The 26,288-nt window shown below is 46.8% G+C and overlaps 1 protein-coding gene and 1 pseudogene across 1 annotated transcript in view; one reads left to right on the forward strand and one right to left on the reverse strand.

The window, feature by feature from the left end:
- Positions 1-6,540: 6,540 nt before the first annotated feature.
- LOC121834691 lies at positions 6,541-8,673 on the reverse strand (annotated as a pseudogene).
- Positions 8,674-12,712: 4,039 nt separating this feature from the next.
- The window catches only part of LOC121834692 (kinesin-like protein KIF21B), a 116,550-nt gene continuing 102,974 nt past the window's right edge, over positions 12,713-26,288 (forward strand). Inside the window, exons 1-2 of the mRNA XM_042288420.1 lie at positions 12,713-12,930; positions 26,020-26,199. Of these exons, the coding sequence (XP_042144354.1) occupies positions 12,734-12,930; positions 26,020-26,199 (377 nt within the window). The 5' untranslated portion in view covers positions 12,713-12,733. The remainder of the gene's footprint in view (positions 12,931-26,019; positions 26,200-26,288) is intronic.

Genomic DNA, 26,288 nt, shown 5'->3' on the forward strand with positions numbered 1-26,288 from the left:
AAAACACGTGTCAAAAGTAGCCAAAAGTTTTATTTGTCTTGGCACCAAAAATGTCGCTACCGTTTTTTCTAGAAAAGGATCGTCACACAAAGTGATAAAATAAGGCTATGTTCAGCCGTGGTCAACGTGAATAGATGCTCCCGCATCCAGTGTAATCGAGGGTAAGTTCTTTAAGAAGCTTAATGGGCACGTCAAATGTGGAGGTCGTTTTCTCTTGCAGCCGCAGCCCGAACTCAGAATCGCCGTAAGAACGTCGAGCTTCATCTGTTTCTCAATTTAGTTTTTGTTAGGGAAACTTGAGAAAACAAGCGCTCAGAATCCGCATTCGATACTGGAAGCAACAGGAGTCTCAGCACACCTTCTGCGAGATGTGGAGAAGGACACACTCCAGAAACACCCCTGTAAGCTGCCGCTCAGTATCGTGATAGCTGGGAAGGATCAAGTCTTTTTCTGGGCATGTTCGAAAACACAAGCAAACAACTAACTTTGCCAAGAAAGACTGATTCTAATGCAGCTGTCGCTTCCATTTATATCATGTTTGCGGACTTGTGATTGTCTGCTCTTTCAGTGTCGTGATGACCAAAAGGTCGGCGTCTTTTTCATAATTTTCTTTTAAAGGTATTTGTAACGTCCGAAATTTTGTCATCTTTCTGCCCGAGTACATACAATATTTTTACTAAAAATTCACGAGAATATAAATAAACAAAATGAAAGCCGCTTACAACTCCCTGTAATGCCGAATTAGAGCGCAGCTCTTGAGGAGGAGGAGGGAAGGGCACTGGGGGGGAGGGCTTAAACTGACCAGGGGGGGGTCAAGTGAACTTGGGGGTCACGTGACCCCCAATGCCGATGATGTCATCACTGACGTCACTGATGACGTCATCAGTGACGTCACTGATGACGTCACCGTCACTGATGACGTCATCAGTGACGTCACTGATGACGTCACCGTCACTGGTGACGTCATCAGTGACGATGACGTTGCGGGTACCGATGACGTCATCACTGACGTCACTGATGACTTCACCAGTGATGATGACGATGCGAATGTCGGTGACGTCATCAGCGACGTCATCAGCGGTGTATGACGATGCGGATGCCGGCGACGACATCAGTGACGTCACTGATGACGTCATCAGTGATGATGATGACAATGCGGATGTCGGTAACGTCATCAGTGATGATGACGATGACGATGCGGATGCCGGTGACGTCATCAGTGATGATGACGATGTGGATGCCGGTGACGTCATCAGTGATGATGACGATGTGGATGCCGGTGACGTCATCAGTGATGATAACGATGACGATGTGGATGCCGGTGACGTCATCAGTGATGACGACGATGACGATGTGGATGCCGGTGACGTCATCAGTGATGATGACGATGACGATGCGGATGCCGGTGACGTCATCAGTGATGATGACGATGACGATGTGGATGCCGGTGACGTCATCAGTGATGATGACGATGCGGATGCCGGTGACGTCATCAGTGATGATGACGATGACGATGTGGATGCCGGTGACGTCATCAGTGATGATGATGATGACGATGTGGATGCCGGTGACGTCATCAGTGACGATGACGTCATCGGGGGGTCACGCGACATCGGCGGGGGTCACGTGACCTCGAAGGGGGTCACGTGACCTCGAGGAGGGGGTCACGTGACCTCAGGGGAGTCACGTGACTTCGGGGAGTCACGTGACTTCGGGGGTCACGTGACCTCGGGGGGTCACGTGACCCCCCACGAGGTCACGTGACCCCGGTGGGGGGCTCGCGCGGTGCATTATGGGACATTTCCTATGATGCACCGCGCGGTTACGCCGACGGCGACGGCGACGCCGCTCAAGCCGGAAACGGGCCCCTAACAGCTGCGCTCTAAAAGTAGCCAAAAAGGCCAACGAGCTAACTTAATACTTTTGTAGCCAGACTGTGCTCAAAAGTAGCCAATGTGGCGCAAAGTAGCCACCGACGGCACCAGTGCAACTGGCTTGTAATTTGAGGAACTTTGGCTTTTAACGGCGATGGGTGACGTATACCAGGCAGAGGTCGGCATCTTAGGTCGCCCTCCCTCACGCTCACGGCCACACTCACCTAAGCCCCTCACTCACCCTCACCCTCACAGCTACACTCACCTTCAGCCCCTCACTCACCCTCACCCTCACAGTCATACTCACCTTCAGCCCTTCACTCACCCTCACTGAACCTCACGCACTCACCGCCCTCACCGCCCTCACGGCCCTCACGGCCCTCACGGCCCTCACGGCCCTCACGGCCCTCACGGCCCTCACTGCCCTCACTGCCCTCACCGCCCTCACGGCCCTCACGCCCCTCACTCACTCATGGCCCTCACGCCACTCACCGCCCTCACACCACTCACCGCCCTCACACCACTCACCGCCCTCACGGCCCTCACCGCCCTCGCGGCCCTCGCGGCCCTCACGACCCTCACCGCCCTCACGGCCCTCACGCACTCATAGTCCTCACGCCACTCATAGCCCTCACGCCACTCACCGCCCTCACCGCCACTCACCGCCACTCACCGCCCTCACGCCACTCACCGCCCTCACGCCACTCACCGCCCTTGCGGCCCTCACACCCCTCACGACCCTCACGCCACTCAGGCCAGCTTCAGATGAGGCAAATTCGCCCAGAAACCTTACGTCGCAACACCAGCAACACGGGTCACCCGCGATCACACGCAGCAACCAATTGCTGCAATTTGCCATCGATATCATAAAATCTTATTTTTCTTGCCCTATTTAGACACAATTACGCGTTATAAAGGTGTTTTTATGCATTTAAATCTCGTTAAGAATACTAATGCACCTTTCTGAAACAGTTTATTAAAAAAAAACGATCGATTTCGAACCAGAATCGTCTTTCGGTGTCATCATCAACGGCACCAGGTATCACGTGAAAGTTTTGCGTCCCTGATTGGATGCCGCTGCTTCAAACGCATTCGAATTGCTCCGAGTTGCTTGCTTATTCCAAGCCGCACCCGATCTCAGCAATTCGTGTCGATCTAGGGAAAACTAGAGAACAACCCGCCATTAACACCAAAATTGCTGAGAAAGATGCTCGATCTGAAGGGGGCCTCACACTTTCACGCACTCATGGCCCTCACACACCTCATGCGCTCACCGCCCTCACGCCTCTCATGCCACTCACTGCCCTCACGCACTCATGGCCCTCACAACCCTCACGCACTCACCGCCATCACACCACGCACTCACGGCCCTCACGCCACTCACGGCCCTCACGCCACTCACGGCCCTCACGCCACTCACGGCCCTCACGCCACTCACGGCCCTCACGCCACTCACGGCCCTCACGCCCCTCACGCCCCTCACCGCCCTCACGCCCCTCACGCCCCTCACGGCCCTCACGGCCCTCACGGCCCTCACGGCCCTCACCGCCCTCACGGCCCTCACGGCCCTCACCGCCCTCACGGCCCTCACCGCCCTCACAGCTCTCACGGCCCTCATGGCCCTCACGGCCCTCACCCCCCTCACGGCCCTCACGGCCCTCACAGCCCCCACGGCCCTCACTCACCCTCACACTCACGAATTTTCCTGGTTCAGAAACTCACTCACCTTCACCTCACCTGTGAAGATGAGGGTGAGTGAGGGTGAGTGAGGGGCCTTATGAGTGAGGTTTGCCGAGGTATGATACCAGGTGCTGGCTTGTCAACCAATCAGCTGAACCGGCGTTAGTACGATGATGATGATGTGCTCATGGCGTTGATACCTGGCAGGACAGCGCTTCAGCACTCGGTGGTTTGTTGATGTCCTTTCGGTGTTGAAACCAGGGCAGAGCTGGGAATTTGAAGATAATTGTTATGCTAGGCTGCTTTCGCCGCCACTGAGCAAGTCTTATGTTATCGTTTTGGCTATGTTGTTTTCCTTTAATCTTTTTCACCAATTAAACTAGTTGCGAGTACAGCTCTGTCCTGTCGTCTGTGTTCCTTCACTCCATCCTCATTGTTTGAGCTGTGTTCATCGTGGATAACTACTTTAAAAGTTTAAATTTACAGTAATTTTTCCGCATCGTCTACACTCGTTGGATAGATTGATAAATCGATATGCCATGTTTAAGAATTCACCTAATGATAAAGAATACCTTTTTTCTTGCGTATGGTGATTTAAGTAAAAATATGTAATTTATTTAATGAAAAATATTTTTTTATTATTTTGCTACGTTGGACTTTGGTGAGTTCATGACATGACGGTGTGTGGCTTCTGAATTCTGTCTGTTAAGAGGGCATAGTACCTCCAAGTGCCATAGAGAATGCATGTAGACTTTACGTTTTCAAAAAATTCCTACATGAGAACCGCTCTTTGTATTTGCTTGAAACGTTTACGATAAAAAGGTTAATACTTAATTGTTTCATTGGCGCAGATTATATCGCTCAGTATTTGGTACAAATATATATTGTTAAATCGTGAAATCGACTCAAAACAGCAGTTTTGACACTTTTAAGTTTATTCACGCTTTACATAATCTACTAATTTTTAGAAAACGGTTGTGTTCGCGCAGGTGCCTCTAAGATTTAATACGGAATCGAATGGTATCAAAATAATTAGTTAAGGGTAATCCGTTTCGGAACTACAGCGATATTTCCGAAAACGAGTTTCTTTCTTTCGGAAAAGAAAACAAAAAAAAAAAAAGACACTTGGTGTGTTTTGCATTTTGTTCTCCTCCCGCTAGATGGCAGTCTGTCCGTAGATTGTAGGGAGCCTACATACTCGCCGACTCCGTCTTTTAGGGTGGTGACAACTCCAACCATTGTTGCCAAACGCCCGCTCAGACGGCCGCCAAACCTGACGAGCCGCCCTCTTGGTCCCCAGCTTTTGCGCGGAAAACGGTGCAGGGGTAGCAATTTGCACAGATTTCGTTGGTACAGTGACTTTTTACGTCATTTAGCAGAAGAAAAACTGTTTAGCGGTGATGGATGGTGGTACTTAGCTTAAAAGGCGAGTTTTTTGGACTCATTCATACGATAAATAAATTAATGTTTTCACCCAAAAATGCCGTAAGCAACTAAAATTGCTCATAAAAAAGGCAGCAACTCTCCTAAAATAACCTTTATGTCCACATTTTCCCATTACGGTTTACAGTTGCAAGTTGGAGTAAGAAAGGAAAACGCATTTTTCTTAGTTTTTTTTTATTAGACTTGAATATTTAATAAAACGATTTGACTAATATGACATATTTGGAGGAAAGTTGCCAATGTATTCTTCAACTCCCTGAATTTTGCGACCTGTTCCGGTGAAGAGCTAATTGGCTAGGACAAAAACGTTAAAGGGGCTTTCAGTCACAATCATTCCCAGTGTTGTAGCAACGGTGGGGGGGTCAAGGGAGACGTTATTGGGGGAGGGGGGGGTGCCACCAGTGCAAGCGCGTAGGCAGGGGGGGTGTTCAGGTGCCAGAACACCCCCCCCCCAATTTTATTTCGTTATATATATATATATATATATATATATATATATATATATATATATTGTTTGTGGGATTTGACCAGCTCCTTGAAACACCCTCCGAAAATATTTTGTGGCTACGCCACTGCACCTCTGGCAGCACCCAGCACCCCCAGCCCCGCCCCGCTTTACCGGTAGGTTGCGATCTCAGGGAGTCAATAGGGAAGGGGGGGGGGGAAGTGGAGGGCAAGGACAAAAGACATAAGGGCCCCCGGTCGCCGGATGGCGTAGATACACCACTGATAATTCCTCTAGCGTGAGATTCCCGACCTTCGATAACTCTTCGCATCTCGTGAAGTTTGAGCGTGGACATGTGCAGCCAGAACAGGACAGAAGGCAATGAGCACGTGCTGGATGCTGGTCATCAGAAAAGATGAGTAGGGGCCGGTTCTTGTCCTGTCATTGACCTTACCATTATCATTTTGCTCAGCAGTAGGAAAAAGATTCCCTTTGTGCCGGTGAACGAGTCAGTATGAGAGGGAACTAAGATAGCTAGAAAAGCGGGTAAACATTCGCAAATCTGGCTTCATGAAATCTAGAACTAGCCAAAGAATGTGTCACGTTAAAAAGGAAATGTCCACAGCACGACATTCTTAGCGTAAAGAGGCAATAGCCGGTTTTCACTGTTCAACTTTAAAAAAAAATTATATCACCAAAGCTACTTATGTAGTGGAAAGGGCTCATTTGGGCATCAACTTATGCGACAAAAATTTGCATCTCTTAATTCACTATTCGAGCAAAATGAGAAAAAGCGCTGGTGGCGTGTTCGTGCTAAAAGTGTAGTACAGTGTAAATGAATGCAGCCTGCTACATTGATGAAACTTACTGAACATTTAATACTTAGGAAGACGTGCAGGGCACAAATCACGTGACACACATGTTCTGAAGTAGGACAGCAGACAATAAATAATAAGAGCATAAAATAAGAGTATAGGCAAAAGACCAAATATTTACAAGAAAGCAAATTCATCACTCACTGGTGACAACATGGACCAATAAATCACAATATCACTGAATTGAGAAGTACTCTTCGTAATAAAACACACCATTCAGCGGTTAATTAAAGTTTGCCGCAGCACATGTCCCGCTCGACGCTCCGTTTACTTCCTGTGCGTCGGAGGTGAATCCTGATTCTTGTTCTGACATACTTTTCAAGAAGAATCTTCTCCACACAAGCTTTGTGTATGTCACAGCACCCTAACTCCAATGTTACAGATTTGCGCAGGAACTCCAGAATAGTGGCAAATGGAGCCTTGAGCGTCAAGATGGCGTCTAGTTGGGTAAAAGCCTTGATGTTCTCTTCGCACTCTATCAGGACACTCATCACAGCTTGTCTGGGGTAGACAAGGTTCCCAGCGCCCTTGACATAGTCTTTCAGGTGAATCAAACTGCTGTGCGGGTCATTACCATCCGACACTAGGACACCTTCGCAGTCCTCACAGTTGCCAATAGACTTATTGACAAACCTAAGAATAAAACGTCCCAGGTAGGCCAGAATGTCGCACTCGACTGCAGTTGGTTCACACACGAACAGGTTCTCCAGCTCTTCAGACTCTTGGTTGACATCTTGCACCTGCTTCTTGAGGGCTGGATCAAAAAGGTCAGTCAGGTGCATGCTGTCATCAACATTGTAGCTGGAAGATGTCGGGGTGAAGAGAAACTGACTGACACAGATCAACTTCAAAGCACACTTAATGTCATATGCACTTGGCACGGGCTTTGAGTCGCAGCACAGAGAAATATTCTCAAGGCAGTCCTGGCTCAACCTGCCCGTGAGAAGGTACTTGTAGTTGTGCCTGTTCAGAAGTTCGTCAGACAGGCGCAGAACGACAGTGGTACAAACAAGAAGCCCGGCCTGCGACGGTTTCCAATGAGCTGTTGCTCCCATGTCCATCCGACAGAAGGTGGTGATTGCCAGGTCCAAAGTCCCGAGTGCTTCCGTGTGCTTTGCAGCATCAAAATGACTCAGAGCGACCATTGGGTGACGTGACGACATCAAGGTGTACCACCTAGTCACTAGATCAAAGAACCAGGCTGTTGCCTCAGCTTCAGGCGGCAAGACTTTTTGCTGAATTAGGTAGCGGATTGCGGGAGGAGCCTCACGGAACAATTGCACAGCAATGCTCACTTTCATTTTTGTGAAATGTCCATTGCTGACGTGAATGCCAGAAAGCCTGTTGGCGATCTTGAGTTCATTCTTTGCATCGTATGCAAGAACAGCTTCAACATGGTGGATGTCCACGGTCCCTCCTGGGAGGTTGTGCTCTCTCGGAGTCTCTTCTCCTAAAGTAAAGGTCTCTGAACGAAGCAGGTTGGGCACGAATATTTTTTAAAACATGCGCTGGATCAACCATGAAATAGAGCTGTCTCCCGTCGAGGTGTGGGTGTGGGACAGAACACACGGTCTCAGAGTGCCTGTGATTTGAAAAGTTGAGCAGACGCCACACAGCACGGTTTGCTGATCCCATGTCACTTGTAACTATGATCACCTTGAGAGAGATGTTGAAACATAGTTCAATGAGATGAAAGACAAGCTCCTTTAAAGCACTTTCGTCAGTTGATCGTCCAGTGAAGTGGTATGCAATCACTTGCTTCCACCGTGTTTATTCCCCCAACCATAAACACAAGGGCATGGTTCGCGACATTCACACGGGATTCTGGGAGTGTGGTGCTTCCAAAAATACGATCCAGTGAACTGTCGTGGTCAAATCCCTGACTAATCTCCATCTCATTCATAAAGAGAACACAGTCTTTCTCTATGTCTTCCATAGTCTGCACTTTCCGCTTTAGCACTTCAAAAACTTCGTCAAGAGCCCCAGGCAGAAACTTAATGTGTTGGAGTCTCCGAATCAACGTTCTGTTCGAGGGTAGCGGATATGACAGGGACCTCAGCAGTTCATACCCTGATGTACCGCATGCGTGCTTGATTTGAAGGGCAACTTGAATAGTCTTCTCTGACCACTTATGTCCCTTCATTGATTTCACAGTCAAAGCCTTTGTTTAGTCTGTGTTCAGAAATCTTGAACTTTTCAAAGCACTTATTTCTTTCTGAGCTGATGTCAGTTTTTTTGTGAGACTTCGCAGTCTTGATTTGGCTTCATCATGGAGCCTTTGCAAGTTTCGGTACTTCCGGGCCAGATCGGAGTTTTTCTTTCGAAGCTGGGAGTTTTGGCGATGCATCAGTAACATACTTTGGGTGGTACTACTTCCAAACGTGAAAACAGCGGACGAGCTTGTTAGTCCTTCTGAAGACCCGACTTCAGGCTGCAGTTTTTCCTTCAGCTCCTGAACAATTGGACCTGGAGAACCACCGGGTTGTTCCAATGCAGTAGAACAAACAAGCTCAGACCTGGGCTCTGGGTTACCCCAGAGCCCAGGTCTGAGCCCAGGACATATATAAAAAGAAAGAGGAGATCGAGCATGGTGGTCCAGGTCACATTCTCCATTGTCGAGAGGTGGTTGTTGCCGTGGGACGGTTGTCACTGTGCAAGTATGCTTTGACCGAGGAGCATTGTCTGTGGTACTTGCACTGTCGTTTGGGGCTAAGGGCAGTGAGACGGCTGTCGCTGTACAATCCTGCATGAATAAAGCATTTTCTGTGTTGCTTGCAGAGATATCAAAAGCTAAAGGCTGACAGACGGCTGTCACTGCACAAGCATACTCGGACTGAGCAGCATTGTCCATGTCGCTTGCACTGTTGTTGAGAACTGGTTGCCGTAAAAAGGCTGCCGATGAGCAGCAAGTATCGGACCCACTGTTCGTAGTGGTTGCGCTCTCGTCGGGGGCTGATGGCATTGAAACAATCGTCACTGCACAGGCACGCTTGGCTGGGGCGTTGTCTGTGCTGCTTGCAGAGATGTCGAGAGCTAGTGGCATAGAAATGGCTGTTACTGCACAAGCATACGTTAACTGAGCAGCGTTGTTTATGTTGCTTGTAGTGTCGGCGAGAGCAAGTTGCAGTGGAATGTCTGCCGCTGCACAAATACGCTTTGATCGAGGAGCATTGTCCTTGGTGGTTACACTGTCGTCAAAGGTTAACAGCAATGGAACGGCTGTTGCTGCACACGCACGCTTGGACTGAGCAGTGTCTGTGGCAGCGACGTCGAGAGCTTCTGGCAGTGGGGTAGCCATCACTGTACAAGCATCATAGGTGAAGCAGCACGGTTTGCGTCGCTTGTGCTGCCATGTAGAGTTGGTGGTGATGGAATGGATGTTGATCCCTGAGCACGCTTTTTGGGGGCCTTTCTGTGTTTTGGGATGGCTGTAAAAAGTCAATAAATATATATACATTAGTTTTTAATGCATATGCATTTTTAAGAGACTGAAAAAAACACAATATTAAAAATATAAAGGTTTTCTTTATCAGTCCTTAGGTACTAGATAGAAGGCTATGAAATAAATAATAGCGTTGCTAGGCGGCATTCAAACGCTTTAGAGGTTGCGGACCCAAACTGTTTGCGCATCACGTCTAGTTGTTCAAACTGTTTAACAATTAACGACCTTGGTACTGTGAGAACTAGTCTGTCTATATTTCGTTTTACGAAGTCTACAAAAGACGAGAATATTAGACTAGTTCAGAGAGAATGTTACATTAAGCACGCATTGTGTAACAAGAAAATGCTGGGAAAGAATAGTTTTAAAATATTACACAAAAATAAACCCTTGGAAGTTCAGAAGTCCACTCAAATATACCTATGAACAGGCTTACACAATATTAAAACTTACCACGATAAGGAAAAAGTGTTGGAACAGCATCTGGCCTCAGTTTTTTCAACCCGTCCTGCCGGTTTTGTTCAAAACTGCTGTCCTCAAAATGAGCCGAAAAAGAAAAGTTAATTTTAAATTAGTTAGCAAATACTCCAAAGAGAGCACTGTGCCTGCTCGTTTAGTTGACTAACACTATAAACAGAATTAGGAGTGAACTCCATCACCAACTAAATTTTTTTAACACACTCACAGTTGTTATGTGAGGTCTGCTGTGGCTTCGCTAGTCAAGCGTTAGCCAAACGAAAAAACAGAAGAGGCATTAGTGGATCAATAAATCCAATACACACCTGCATACGGGACTTAATCAAATTACTGAAAACTACCTAATTTTAGCGATGTTTTAATTTTTCGATTTGGAAATCAATCCCAAAAATTTAATCCTGTGAACGAACCGCTACGTGGTGTAGAGGCTTGCGAAAAATGTGTTCAAGAAATATTTTTGGAAGCTGAACAAGTCGAGAAAAATCGAGTAAGCAAAAACTAGGTCCTCATCAAAATGTTTTCAAAACCCTTGTTTTTTAATATAAATTCTGAGCCAAACCGTTGTTTGCAGCAGCTTGGTAAACGAAGCTTGTATTTTTATTTCCCGAACAAACTTGATAGTACTCATCGGTGTGGGTCCGGATATTTCTTTGAACGCCATTTCATAAAACACCGTTTTATCGAAGCAGTTTTATCAAGCGCAGTTTTATCGAACGCCATTTCATCGAACGCCACCTGCTTGAGCAGTAGGAATTCTACATCTAGGAAATATTTTTTTTTCTTTTAGCGCCGGGAGGATAGCAGTGATTTAATATTTATTATAATTTATAAACTTATACATATATAAAAAGAAGAAATCTTTTTTGCCACCTTCTATTTTTTTTTAATAAATGATGGCCTCCGTTAATGAGGCCAATAAAAAACGGGAGCACTAACGAACATTTTTAAAGCTGTTATCATCAGGTGCAGTGACGGATTCTGCTTCAAGACGAAGCCGTCCTTGAAGCAGCTTGTCTCCGTGTCCCATGATATGGGGGAAATAAAGACGTGTCAAAGATCGGACAAGTCCACAATTCTGTCGGTTACAATAAATTAACGAAGAGGGGAGACTCGTCGTTTTTAAGAACATATATGTTCTTAAAAAGAGAGCAATTCTTCTTGGATAAAATGAAAACACAGGTAAATCGACAAATACGAACTAAAAAAGGTGCTGCAGAGAATAGCTGTTTCCCTCTTAAGAAAGTGCGTTTCACGCAGTGAAAGGCACTTTCACTGCGGTGAAAGGCAATAAATAGACATATGAAGTGGGAAAAGTGTGTGGCCGAGAAACTCCGCCTACCTCGCCAGAAAAGCATAAGTCGCGTATCCACTCAAGTTTTGATATGATAGCTACCTTCTATGATTCAGTAGTAAACGTTTAGGTGGACAAAAAATTGAGCGGGTAGTAATTCTATTCCCGGTGAATTTTGACCGGCGCCAAAACTATTTCAGAGACGAGAGTAAATTACGTAAAAAGTATTGTATTACTCCAAAATTCAGTAAAGGGAAATTCGATGAAACAGCGTCAAGTTATTCGATAAAACCGCGTGCGATGAATCGGCGTTCGATGAAATGTCCCGGTACTCTCATCGGTGCATTCAAAACGCGTGTGCAACGCGCGCGTCCTGAGATCGACGCGCGGCGAGCAAACCCTGATACGGAGAAGGCAGGCTCCGTCTCCACCTGTGATATTGCAATGCCGCTAAGGCTCGAATTCGGAACTCGCGACGCTGTTTATGTGCTCCCGACGCGCAACCGGAGACGCTCGCTTTTTGCAGAGTGACGCTAAACATCCCACTTACACTTGCGATCAAGGTGCAACAAAACTTGTACTCACGGCGCAAACACGAGCAGCTGCAGTGGGTTCCCAGCGGTCTCGTTTGACTTGAGCGAGTCAACGTTTCTTTCGAGTAGGACTACTCGGGAAACGGAACATACGTGTGCCCCGTCTGCAGTAGTTCGTGCACTGCGGAACAGAACAGTCAGGCATTTCTGCTTCTCACGCCTCTCTTGCTACCACACTTCTTCGCTGCGAACGACTCCGCAAAACACAACAGCACCAGCCGGAGAATGAACACGGTGCGACGCCGTTGCGACTATCGAAGATAGGCCTAGCCAGCCTGGCTGGACGAGCGCCGAGCGGGCAGCGGGCGGTCTGGGGACCAAGATGGCGTGGCGCCTTCTGGTGGCCATGGCAACCGATGCTGGCAACACTGGTGGGCGGCGGGTGGCGGCGAGTGGTGTGTCAAAGGATGACACCACCCTACAGACGGAGTCGGCGAGTATGTAGGCTCCCTAGTAGATTGTGGAGTTCGGTGCACACAATTTTTTTTTTGTATTCATACGCGATTTTTTTTTATTCGAGCGACAGCGAACGCGGTTCAGTTCAACGCTGCGGCGCTTGGCGTTTGGTGCGTTCCAATTTTTGCCATTCGGAAGTGTTGCGTTCGCCTCTGGCGTCATGGGTCGAAAGCAGGCTTCCTACGGCGAGCGAAAGCTAAAGAAGTCCCTGGTTGAGAACACTCGTAAGCGACAGTGTGTGGAAGCTTCGCACGTTGAGGTTCCTGGTGAGATCGTGCCATTGTGTTCCAGGCCGGATGGTTTTGTTAGCGAGAGGAGTGAAGGTGGTCCTCAAGCCGCGACCGTGCGAGGCTCGCCGTAAGGTGTTCTTCTGCGGCTGTATTCCGCGCCCGTATCCTGTTTCATTGTGCACGCTGAGGCGTCAGTGTGCGTGTCTCGCTTTCCTGGTTCTCGGTGGATAGGTCTCCGTGTTTTCGCACGTGGCAAATTCACCTTGGAGCTATGGGTCGAAGACAACCGTCCTATGGCCAGCGGGCCGCGAGGTGTTCCACAACCTCGTGGTCCGTCAATGCGTTGTAATTGTTTGTACTTTTTTTTTTCTGACGCAAAGTTTTATTTTATCGTTATCTTTCACTCAGACGTCCTTCCACCTTGGGGTCGTGGAAGTCGGGGATGAAACGCGCACAGAGTAGATCGTTCTTTGCCTTCTTTACATTTTTCACGGACGTTCTGTGAGCTCCGTACGGTTCGTGGTCACCGCAATCTGACGCGGGGAAAAACGGGTCGCCTGCTCTGTACTCAGGGTATTCCTAGGGGAGGGGGATAACTCGCTGTTCTTCTGGAAATCTACGTATTGCCCAAAAAGGTGACATGGGTAATGATTAGGGTACGCTTTTCCGGTGTTTATTTTTGAGCGAAAATCGCTGCATGTTTTTCGGTGCTTATTTTTTTAAACACCAGTTTATTATGATTGGATGCCTCGTGATGACGCTAAAAAGCGTTGATAACCAAGGAAGAGAAGTGCGATTGTACAAGAACATTTCAAATTTCTAATTCTATTCACAGATCTCATGCGCTCTTTGCGTGGGAGCATATATCCCGACGAAAAATGCCTAAGTCATTGAGCTGTGAACGCATACGCAGTGTACAATCTTTCGGCCTAGAGAGCTATTGTGCACGCTCCAACGCGCTTCAAAGCCCAGTAGACGAAGTTGGTGGCGCCCAGAAGGTGAGTTCTTGAACGGTCTGTAGTAGGCGAAAGAAACAAATAACAATCAACGCATCTCAGTTCCCCAAGCGAAGAGGCGCGTTTCTAAAGTAAATGGTTCCGGACGACTCTAATGTTGTTGACGTTGTCTTCCAAGAACCACACCGACCTCTGAATAGGCACTGGAAGGATGGAGAATCGACGAGATAAAATGTTTCACAAACTTCTACAGAAGAGGCGTTTCGAAGAAACTAGCCGTCGCTAGGGCGGGAACAGTCACCGACTGGAGTGTTTTGGTTTTACGCAGGCAGAATATTTCCAACCACCGGCGTTTTTCGGTTGTAACCAATTTAGTATTTTCCTCACCGGCAGATGTTTATCAACTCAGAATATTAAAGTTTGTCCTGAAAATTATGGCTTTTTTTTCTTGGGGAATAGAGGTGATTTGTTGAGTTCAATACATCGCATAATCAAATAGCAAACATCATAATGCTGAACGCCAGATAATGAAGTTGCTAAAAGGCCAAAGCGCCGGAAGGCAACCCTGAACTGCAACAATATTTATTTACTTAGACTTCGAAACGTATTTCTGTAAGGGAAACTGGACTAGGGCAAGAAAGAAGGGAGAATAAAAGGGCCGGGAAGGTAAAGGTAGTACGGAAGAATAGAGTTAGGAGAATAGGGAGTTTCCGCAACCCGCTAAGCGCCAGTTTAGCTCTGCGTCATCCGCCCCGAGACCCTGAACTATGCAGAAAAGACTGAAGGCGTGCATCCTCAGTTGCTGCGCCTTCTTTGGGGATACCGATACGGAGAAGAAAAACGGCCTGCTAAATCTCGCTATCTCCAATGCTGACTGGTAACGTCACGCAGAGGAAACGGCGGCCAAACGTTCCGGGCGTAAAAAATCAACCCCCTTTCGAGATACGCTCACGAAGGTGGTGCGTATGTTATGTTTGCAGCGACGCATAGCAAACGCCTCAACGATCGCGATTCCTTTCAATCCCTGACCTACGCAAATGATAATCTACAACAGTAAGTGCCCACTTCTCACAGATGTCTCATACTTGGTGAGTCACTCAAACCTTATGGCTTCTGAAGTTGCAACCTGCTACGACAAATATAATGTCATAAAATATTCCAAGGCTTTCAAACTTTGTGTTATAGGCTGTTGAAGGGTCACAGTTCGACTATTCGAGCTTTAGGAACGTGAAGCTCCGAGCGCAAAACCGAAATGAAGAAGCCCTATCTTCCTCTTTGTTTTTAATATATGAAGAAGAAGTAAAGTGACCTTGTCACGGTCATCTAGGTCGCTTGGTGCTTTCTGATGTATTCACACTGAGGAGGTTTTACAGTAACATGCTCCGCATTGCAAATATCTGCTAACCCCTGCAAGTTTTGGGAGAGGTCCATGATATCAGTGGCCTGCTCGCAGGACCTTCTGCTGAGGCACCTATTTTTTCTTTTGAACAAAAAGCTGGCACTAGCAAAGTTGTGAAAGTGAGTTTGTTTGTTCACTAGAACTGCTACAACCGAACTATGTTTGGCTCTGTCCTTTGGGTACTGCCCATTTTTTCTGAACCGCCTTCTCATCGTGGGTATTCCTCCTTTCTAGTGCTCAGTTTTCTTACCAGGGAACTATCTCGTATAAATAGACCATTGAAGGGTTGTAACACGGATATTAAATTAGTTAAATGGTTCTTGATATCAAAAATTCTTGTCAATTTATATACATGCCCAGAACAACAATTGCAGGTCAAAATCTTTCTTCCGCACTAAAACTGCCGGTCGAGAATTGTGTGTTCAGTGTTCCTTTCACTTGTTCCCATGGTGACATTGTCCGGCATGAAATAAGTTAGAGGTTGTAGGCAATCAGAGGCCCATGTTCATAATGGAAAATACATATTTAGATTTATAGAACATACTTTTATTTTAGTTAACAGGCAGGCGAGCTGGTTAAGGATAGACGTGGTAACCCGGGAACGTGGGGAAAAAAAGAGACAGACAGACACGAAGCTTCGGAGCTCTGTGTCTTTCCGTTCCTTTTTGTCCCCCCCTGCACTCCTCTGAACTCGGTCTGAACTGGTTCAAAACTTTCGGGCCGAATCACGCATGCCTGCTGTTTTAAGCAGACTGCGTAATCGTAAGAAGTTGCTCTTGGGGTCTACATGGTATCACAAGATATTAACAAAGCATAAATTGTAGTGGAAATTGTTTGCTTATTATTGCAGGAAGTAAAATATTAAATTTTTTAGCAAACTAAATATACATGAACTATTGTTGTATTCTTTTCCCCTGCTGTTGCCTTCAACGAGTACCTATGGAGGCATCCTCGAGAGGCCTCTCCAGGGAAGAGGACAGCTCGGGTGAATCTACTGCAGTATGCAAATTTGTTAATATCCTACTGCAGGATATTAACTAGAAGTTTGACTTCTAAGCTTGCTTAGAGGTTAAGCTTCTTGTTGGTGTTCTGCAGAAGCCAATTTGCGTTCACTAAATACACATATAACCTGAAATGACCTGGCTCATGCTCATTCTTTGCATGACAAATGCATGCGAATTGTTAAACCTGCAAAGATCCATCCATCCCTTTGCAAACGTCGGACACCATGTTGATTCCTATTACTGCGTCAGAACGGATAAACCTTTAAAGATAAGGTTTCTCTATCTGAACAGATGAGCATGCATAAATATTGGTTCCTATATCTAAATGGGTCAACCTGTAAGGTACGGGTTCCTGCATCTAAACGGGTCGACCCGTGCAGCCACGGTTTCACTTACCTAAACGGGTCAACCCGTACAGGTACGGGCCCCGGATCTGAACGGGTTCCTCTATATGAATGGGTCAACCTGTACAGGTTCGGGTTCCCAGTAGCATACGGGAGACCCGTATCCCATAACACCGTATGAGATATACGGGTCAACCAGTATGAATTTTTATACGGGTTTTTTCAGAAGGGTCGGCTTCACGAGCGTGTGAGATATGCCAGGTTCAGCTGCCATATCTCGCAAACTTAACGAGTGTTATGGCATGAGCATGTCTGTGTGGCATGTGTATGGAAAGTGCCAATAAATTGTACAGTCGCTGCTAGAGTTAACAGCTCCGTGTGAGCGTATATTTTTGTCTGAGGGGTGCTTGACTAACGGCTTGCAATAGAACTAGAGCTGACGTCATGGCGAGTCCACGTGGAGTGTACGGGAGAAGCCGCTCAATTGAAGGAAAGCGCTGCTATCATGGCAGATGTTAACAGCTCTAGTTTTATCGAAAGCTGCCAGTCAAGCTCCCTTCAGAAAGAAATGTGCACTTGCATGGAGCTATTAAATCCTGTTGCGACTGTACCTTCACAGAAAGTAATTTTCTACACGCAATTTATTCACATTCACAAAAAGTACGATATAAAACAATAGATAGTCAGGGGTCATATTGCACAAAACAGCAGAACCAGGTTTGAGAATAAAAAATGAAGCATCCTTTCATATTAGCCCACAATAAACTGCACAAAAATATTTTCATACCATGGTTCTGCTTTAAATGTCTAAATTCCGAAAGAATAACAAAGCTATAAAAACAGGCATCAATGAACAGAAAACAAATGCAGGGCTTCTAATAGCTCATTAAAATTATATTTAGCATGATAAACATATTGCACCAAAAGGATTCATATATAATGAATGAAAAACGAAGCTATAAAAAACATGCACCAACGAACACAAAAAAAATGCAGGACTTTCAATAGCTCATTAAAATTATTTCCAGGATGATAAACATATTGCACCAAAAGAATCCATAAATAATGAATGAAAAAAGTGAAGCAATAAAACTTTGGTTGGGGCTAGTTGGTTCATATTGATTAAAAGGTTAAAAGGCGCGAACAAACAGGACGAAAAAAGAGACACGTACGACACGGACAGGCGCCTGTCCGTGTCGTGCGTGTCTCTTTTTCGCCCTGTTTGTTCGCGCCTTTTAACCTTTTAATCGAAAAAAGTGAAAGCCGTTTACAACTCCCTGTAACGCCAAATTTGAGCGCAGCTCTTGAGGAGGAGGGAAGGGTACTGGGGGGGGGGGGGGGGTCACGTGACCTGGGCGTAGGCCCGTTTGTCATGTGCACATTCGTCATAGGCCAACTGGTAATAGGCCCGTTCGTCACAGCGGAACATTCGTCATAGGGGAATTTGTCCCTAGGAACGTTTGTCACTGTGCGAACCGGATATTTGAATTTGCCCAGCATATATTCACCTGGCTGTGCATGCAATAACGATTAGTACGGTATATTTAAATTTACTAAAGGGCGGGAACATTCAACCAAGTCATCGTTGTACTTAGAAAACAATAAATTTATGGAGCGAAATACAAAAAAAAAAAAAAAAATTAAAGAGCGGTATGTCAAGCTGTTACCCTTAGGGTTTCTAGACGATTGCGACCATTGTAGCGGCTCACAATAATTTGAGGACGCCGGTTGCTGTCGTCGTGCTTCTTGGAGACCCTCGAAGATGTCGTGCCGCCCTCTGCTTGAGCCAGCTTCATCTCTGTTAAGGATAAAAATAAAAAAGAACACACGCACTCGTGGAGAAAGCTTTTTGAGTGGGCGCCGTACTGAAATCTTGAGCCACAAATGCAAAAATGCGCTACAGAAAACGCCCAAGTTCTCAGAGGATTAGGTAAGTTCTTACGTGCAGTCCCCGGAGCCACGCTTCGATGCTGTTGTTCGTCCTTGTTGGCCTTTCTGCTAGTGTTGATTCTCTGACTGGCCAAACCCGAGGAGTGGAGGTGGCCGACGACAAGCCGTTTCGACGGGGTCTCCCGACATACACGTCCTCGAAGTAGTCCGCCACGAGTGAGGCATCGGTGGGGAAAACCTCGAGAATGTCGGCGATTGGCAAGAAGGCCAATGCTGGATGCATTCCTATTTGAAAATCAACAATAAATAAAGTAACCAATTGGCTTACCTGAAGACAACAATAAGACATATAAATAGAATGCCGCATACCAAAACAGCAAACTCGTCATCTGCATTGTAGCGACTCTGGTGACCACTGGAGCACACCTTCCTATACACCGATTGGGATAAGTTGAAAAAGCATCCCTATATTGTTGATGGCCGCTATCTTGAAGTCCGTGTAAGCCACGTCAAGGCAGTTGGCCCCCCATGTGGCTCAGAACGACGTCTTAAAAACTGTAAAACGAGCGAACATATTTTCAAGTGTTTGAACACATATCCAATAATAGAACCACCGAGCGTTTCGTTTTGTTGCGCAGCAAGCTGTAAACCATTAGCTTTACCACGCCGTTGACTCTGGCATGCTCCGTGTACAGTTAGTAGAACTGTGCCGGGCTCACTTTAAAGGTCCCGTCCGCGGACCACGTAGTCGCCTGGGCCAGACAGCTCAAGTTGCGCTCGGTAGCAAAGATCGGGATTCTTTTGCCGTCGCCCTCTTCGCTATCGTGGAGGAGAAAGGAGTCTCCTTTGGCAGTGATCTGCATGCAGGTAAAACAGTCATTATTATCATAATATGTCGCGCACTGTGATTTTGCGCTGCAATACACTTTACTTTGAACTCTGTGGGCATTCGATCGTATATCGGCTCTGCAAGATGATACGCTCTACTCGAAATTCGACCGTTGCCTTTGCTTGCGGATGGTGCGCCGAAGTGTTGGCGGTGCGGGAATCTGCAAAGCAGTGTCGTCACTGACACTGGCAACCGCAGCTAGAAGTATTTGGTGTGGTGCTAGACGGCCTTCCACTGGAATAAAGGACATCAGTGAGCTTGTTTTGGAAATATAAGAGCAGGAACAGATCTTGGTACATACCAGCTTTTTCCTTCATCTGATCACGGAGCCAAGCACATTAATCTTGGTGTTGTCAAATGCATGCGTATGGTCTCCTGAATAAGAGATTACACGAGTCTTGGCGTGATCGGTGACTAATTTAGTTTTACAAACTTCTCTTCGGCGGCAGGCTCAATACAACGCAGTTTCGTAAACCTTAATGCAAATGTAGGAATGTCCTTCGTGAAGAAGCATATCGCCACCTTTCTTAGTAGAAACTACCTCCATTTAGAAATCGAGAGTGATATTTTTACAATCGGATGGCAACCGGCATAATAAGCCCTGAAACAGGGCACACACACACACACAAAAAGAAAGAATTGCGTTCGGTGGGCTTTTTTCTATTGTGAACTTTATGTTCTCGAAGTTCTTTCGTAAGAAAGGTGACCCCGATAAGGACAACATGCTGGCCAAAATCTGCATGCTGCCTTAACTTGGGGTCATTGGGACGTAATTTGTTTCCCGTAGTCAACCTCACTGGCCTTGCACGGATTTAATTAAGTGCCCCCCCCCCCCTTCGTAACTTTCTTAAGAAAAGAAGATATAAAAAAAAAAGTTTAACAATCTTGATGTCATTGTGTGACAAACTGCCAGCGTGACGAATCATCCTATGAGCAATGTTCCGCTGTGACGAACGGGCCTGTTACCAGTTGCCCTATGACGAATCGACATGTGACGAATGGGCCGTATCCCCCTAGCCTCTCATGTCTTTTTATCGATACTTTTTACTGCCCGAAGCTTGCAGTAGCTAAAGCTGAGGTGCTGTTTATGAAACTAAACGAAACATTGTTTTTTTAGTTTTAAGATTCAATAAAGTCAAATGTAAGTACGTCACTTCAAATTTTATTTCAAAATTTTCGGGGCTTCATGTGTTCGTGCGACAGCCATTCACCGTTTCAAATTATGAGGAATTGCTCTCAAAAAGCCCCCCACAGCCATGGTCCGTCGGTTCTCATAAAAAAGGCGGACCTTCACATTCCTTTCCGCTATATGGCCATCTTCTGGCGAGGAGGCTCTTGGGAACTCAGCACCGCCTCCAGCTTGTCTTCCGTCAGTTGATGTTCTGTGGCGATGCAAGTCAAAAACTTCCAGGACCTGGGATGGGCACCTCCGACCAGCTTCAGGAAGCGGGAATGCCACCCTGGCGTTCGATAAGACGGCGTTCGATAAGACGGCGTTCGATAAGACGGCGTTCGATAAGACGGTGTTCGATAAGACGGCGTTCGATAAGACGGCGTTCGATAAGACGGCGTTCGATAAGACGGCGTTCGATAACACGGCGTTCGATAAGACGGCGTTCGATAAGACGGCGTTGGACAAGACGGCGTTGGACAAGACGGCGTTGGACAAGACGGCGTTGGACAAGACGGCGTTGGACAAGACGGCGTTGGACAAGACGGCGTTGGACAAGACGGCGTTGGACAAGACGGCGTTGGACAAGACGGCGTTGGACAAGACGGCGTTGGACAAGACGGCGTTGGACAAGACGGCGTTGGACAAGACGGCGTTGGACAAGACGGCGTTGGACAAGACGGCGTTGGACAAGACGGCGTTGGACAAGACGGCGTTGGACAAGACGGCGTTGGACAAGACGGCGTTGGACAAGACGGCGTTGGACAAGACGGCGTTGGACAAGACGGCGTTGGACAAGACGGCGTTGGACAAGACGGCGTTGGACAAGACGGCGTTGGACAAGACGGCGTTGGACAAGACGGCGTTGGACAAGACGGCGTTGGACAAGACGGCGTTGGACAAGACGGCGTTGGACAAGACGGCGTTGGACAAGACGGCGTTGGACAAGACGGCGTTGGACAAGACGGCGTTGGACAAGACGGCGTTGGACAAGACGGCGTTGGACAAGACGGCGTTGGACAAGACGGCGTTCGACAAGACGGCGTTCGACAAGACGGCGTTCGACAAGACGGCGTTCGACAAGACGGCGTTCGACAAGACGGCGTTCGACAAGACGGCGTTCGACAAGACGGCGTTCGACAAGACGGCGTTCGACAAGACGGCGTTCGACGAAATGGCGTTCGACGAAATGGCGTTCGACGAAATGGCGTTCGACGAAACGGCGTTTGACGAAACGGCGTTCGATGAAATGTCCGGTCCCAGATTTCTTTCCCCTTTTAGTAGTTAGCTGTTCTTGCCTTGACTCGGGTCCCAGTGGGTGCGTTGTCGTTGAATGCCCACTATTTTATTTATAATTAAAATAAGAACACCGACTTGACATAACAGAAAAAAAAACATTTGATTAGACGTTTCGCCTCCCATGTGGGGGGCATCACCAGTAGTTACACAGCAAATGCATGATTCAACCACAAGTCAACGCTATTTATTACGAATGTCCGTGTTGGCTTCTTGGAGAGGGCCGCGGTTTTTGTTGCACACGGATGTGTCCCTGCGAACAAACCACGATTCTAGGAGCTTTCTAGGCCCCCATCTGTCCTTCCTCGCCAAGGTCATCGCGGCAGGAAAGTCGAAAGAATGCCCCATTGTCCACGCATGGTCCGCCAGTTCTGTCTTCAGTCGGGTCGCTTGGGATGCGTACGTGACGTCACGCTTGTGTTCTTTGAGTCTGGTATCTCTCCTCCGTCCGGTCTCACCAATGTAGGACGCTGGGCAGTCACTGCAGGGGATCTTGTAGATAACGCCTCTTTTGGGCGTTCGCCGGGGTTCGGTCCTTCAGTTTGGAAACAGAAAATAAAATATAATATTTATTTATTTTTAGTTTATGGTAGTTTTTGCGCTAATGGGGTATCAAGTTAGACAAAAAAAAATTGCACCTCGACAAAAAAAAAAAAAAAAAAGTTGTTGCGATCAGGAGCGTTTTCATAGCCCGGAGCACCTCGCCTTCGTTCCCGTGACATGTCGCTGGCTTTCGCGTAGCACCCCTCAATTCGAAAGGCTACTGTGTTCTTCAGGGAAGACGATTTTAGGAGCCTGCAGTGTTACCACAGGTGCAGGATTGAGAGCGTAACCGACGCAATTGAAGAGAAAGAGAATCTCTCATCTTATCGGGAATCTTTTATTGGTTTCCACGTCGTGATTGTCCTTTAAAATCAACTGTCATTTATTCCTCGCTCGTGGCTTCCAAGTACTGCACGCAACTAGTGAGATAGGGTATAGTCATGCCAGATTAACATGATGGATATCTCTAACGCACAACAGTCTTGCGAAATCAAGGTTTCGCTGAAATAAATAACTCACGTACAGTTCGACGCGAAATACCTTTGACGTATTGACTCGCGAGAGATGCCCCCAACGCGGCTGAGTATGGCGCTGTTCCAGACCTAACATCTAAATTTTGTTGCCTTACCTGTTACTATTTCGCGCGCATTTTGAGCCATATCAAAATGAAAGCGCATGATGAAATGAAAGCGACACTCGTTTTCCGCTCGATGGAAATTTCACGCCAGCTCCAACTCGCTGTCTTTGCTGGTACCTTGAGGGTTTCCCAGCGACGCGAAGAGTTAAAAAAAAAAGAACGTACGATGGCATCCTTTGCACACTCATTACTTCTATAACACCGAGCCACCCCGTATCCTTTTGTCTTTCTTTCATGGTACTAATTTCTTTCTGGGCATTACGGCTGTTACGACGCTAAGTCTGTCTGCCCTTTGAATTTGAACTTAGGCTCAGATCAGGGACGAACCAGTTTAAATCGGGAAAATATTTAACACTGTAGCAAAGTAAATCTATCATATCGATCGTAAATACTATTTGACACATTCCATCTGAACACATATTGTGCACAGCGAATGCAATAGCGAGTCAGCGTGCAAAACGCCGCCACACTACGCTACCATAACATCTACGCGATTTTTGTATAGCACCGAGCACAGAAAAGAGAAAACAGTTATTCATTCAGATAAACGAAGCAAATTTATTTAAAGCCCGGACACTCCGTACGTCTAATCTAGCGAAGGTTATCAATAGACTCGACCATGCCATTTGTCGAAACAAATAAAAGATGTTGGCAGAAATGAGTAGACTGAATAAGTGAATCTAACGCACGTATTTTACCAACCGACGGTCGCGTCATTTCCAATTGTCATTGCGCACCTTGGACACACTTTGGGGAGCAATACATATTTACATCGCCGCCCGAGGTCTTCATTGCACGTGTAGTGCTAACCAAAATAGAATGCTAACCAGATTCTTAATCGCTCGCCGCAAAGGACGATTTCGAAGAGGCGGTACTGTAGGTCACTTGAGATAAAAAAAAAAAATGTATAGAAACGAACGTCGTAAAAAAAGGGACCGACATTGTTATTCCTACCTTCGAACAGAAACGAGCGCCACCCACTGCACCACACCGCGCGTATTGTCCCTGACATCCGATGGAGTGCACACTGAGCTGACTGACCACAGACATACTAAGCGCGCGCGAGGGAGGAAGAAATTTCCTCCGCCGGGAGAACACGGCAAATTACGGGGATCTATATTACGCAGCGGATAACGCGGGTCTTTTCACACTTCGAGACTGGCGCCATCTAGAAGTTGCACGTTCAACCACGTTACGAGCCGCGCGCCATCTGGTAGCTAAAACAGACGAATGAATAGAGGCACCGCGCCCTCTTAAGTTCAAAAAGTTACGTTGAGCAACTTTATGAACTTGGATGAGTTCAGATGCGATGTTGAGTTATCTGATGAATCTGGGGACGGTAGTGATGTGATTGGAGCGAGTTTTTTATGCAGCTGAACTAAAGACGTGGAGGGTGATGAGTTTTTGGTTAGGTTAGGCTATGGGTTTGGACACATGTGGTGTACTTTGTGATGTGAACGCAAATTAATTAGGTAGATCAGGAATCTCCAACACGCGGCTCGCGTCTTTCTAAGTGGCCGAAAGCATGCTATGTATAACATATTTGGATGGTTTTGCACTATTGTGTTTTTTTTTGCTTTGTGTTTTGTTTCAATTTCTGCTTCTCAGCTTTTTCTCATTATAAAACCACTTGCAGGACAATAGACTTTGCTAAATTACCGAAGCTCAAGGGGAGTGTAGTTACATATGCTGCGCATACTTCCTTCTGCAGCAGTAACTTCTAAAGTAAAAATCCAATACAAAGGGCACTTCAAATGCGCATTCGTCAAGGTCTTAATACCGTTGTTTACTTTGAATATTTGAGCAAAAGTTATAAAGGTATATTCTGCTTCTAGGCTGCAAGTGCTTGGCTACACAAACTCTGTCTCGGCAGGATCAGCTCTCACAGATAAAGCTGCTCAGGGTTCTCACATTCAGAAAATATCACCATTAAAATAGGAGTATTTTTCAGACTGCTGCTGCAGATCTTGTCAGGAAAGCAAGAACTGTCGTATGAAGATATATTTTTTTTTTTTGGAGACAAGAAGCTAAATTGACTTTTGTGTGAATGGAGCAACGGGAACGACGGTTTTCTTTCTTATTCTACTAAAAGCACGATGGTGGGGCGGTGCTAGTTTAATTTTTGTGGTCACATCATGCGAGGGCCTAAATAGTCCTATAAACAAATAAAAGCTAAAGATTGGAAAAATCGCAGGTTTACAAAAAGCAGAGAGCAGAAAACCTCCCCCCTGGCTTATGTTGGCCCTTGACCTTTCTCGGGTGGGCCATCTGGCCCCCACTCTCAAATGAGGGAGACCGCTGCGGTAGATTCTACTTCTGGTTCAAGACCGTTGGAGGGGTGCATAAATAACGATACACAAATACATGGCCAACATCGCAGACAATCGACAGTGGCCCCAAATGCATAGCGATAATACATGTGCGAAAAGAGAAAAAAAAAAAAAAAAACTGACGAAATCGTTGCTGTCGCTATGCTGATTTTCGACGAAATGCGTTAGCATTTAGTGCAGGGGTTCTGAGTCGGTGAAGGATAGGAATTCCATCCTTCCATAGTTACGTTTGCTTAACGGTCTCCGTACTGCAGTCTTGGAAGAGCCAATCTTTCCACCAGGATGTCTACGGTTTGGCGCAAACGGCGTCGTTGCTGCGCCCAGGTTTTACGTTGTCGCATACATTGTGCACACTGGGAAAACGAAACCTTGTGTCTATGCCCCGGCGCATTGACAGCGGCGCATCTTTGGAAGCATGCGAACAAACTAGAGTGTTACTTCAACTGGTAGGTTATTCCAGTTTTTGAAAGTAGGAGGGAAAAATGAATATTACGTGGCATAGTACTCATGTTGGCTTTGTATGTTGGATTGGGCAGAAAATTCTACTCGCTTCTCCCGGTTAGTGTTGATTATGCCACAAATTGTCTGGTAGAATTTTCAGTAAGAGCATTTCTGGTACTAAGGTTTGGTAGGTGGGATCTCAAGCAAGTCGCTAACTGAGGCAATTATATAGCCCGAAGACAATCGCTTTGTACTATCTTCAGCCTATTGACGGTGTTAGATTTAAAATTTGATGCGAAATTGGGTTTTGACGCAGGGTGCGGCCCTTGATCCCGCGCGAGGGGATCGACATGTGCCACGCCTGCACGAGCGTGGCCTCCGGGGAGCCCCAGATCTGGGTGGGCAAGGACAAGGCGTTCACTTTCGACCACGTCTTCGACTGCCCCACCCACCAGGAGCGGGTCTACGACACCTGCGTCAAGGCGCTGGTCGAAGGGTGAGACTTCCCTCCGGCTCCTCTTGGCTGCTCATTGGACGTACCGCAGCTTGTGTGTCAACCAATGGAACGTTCTTGACCCGCTTGCT

This window comes from Ixodes scapularis, unplaced genomic scaffold (genome assembly GCF_016920785.2).
Source record: "Ixodes scapularis isolate PalLabHiFi unplaced genomic scaffold, ASM1692078v2 ptg003260l_1__unscaffolded, whole genome shotgun sequence".
Lineage (NCBI taxonomy): Eukaryota > Metazoa > Arthropoda > Arachnida > Ixodida > Ixodidae > Ixodes > Ixodes scapularis.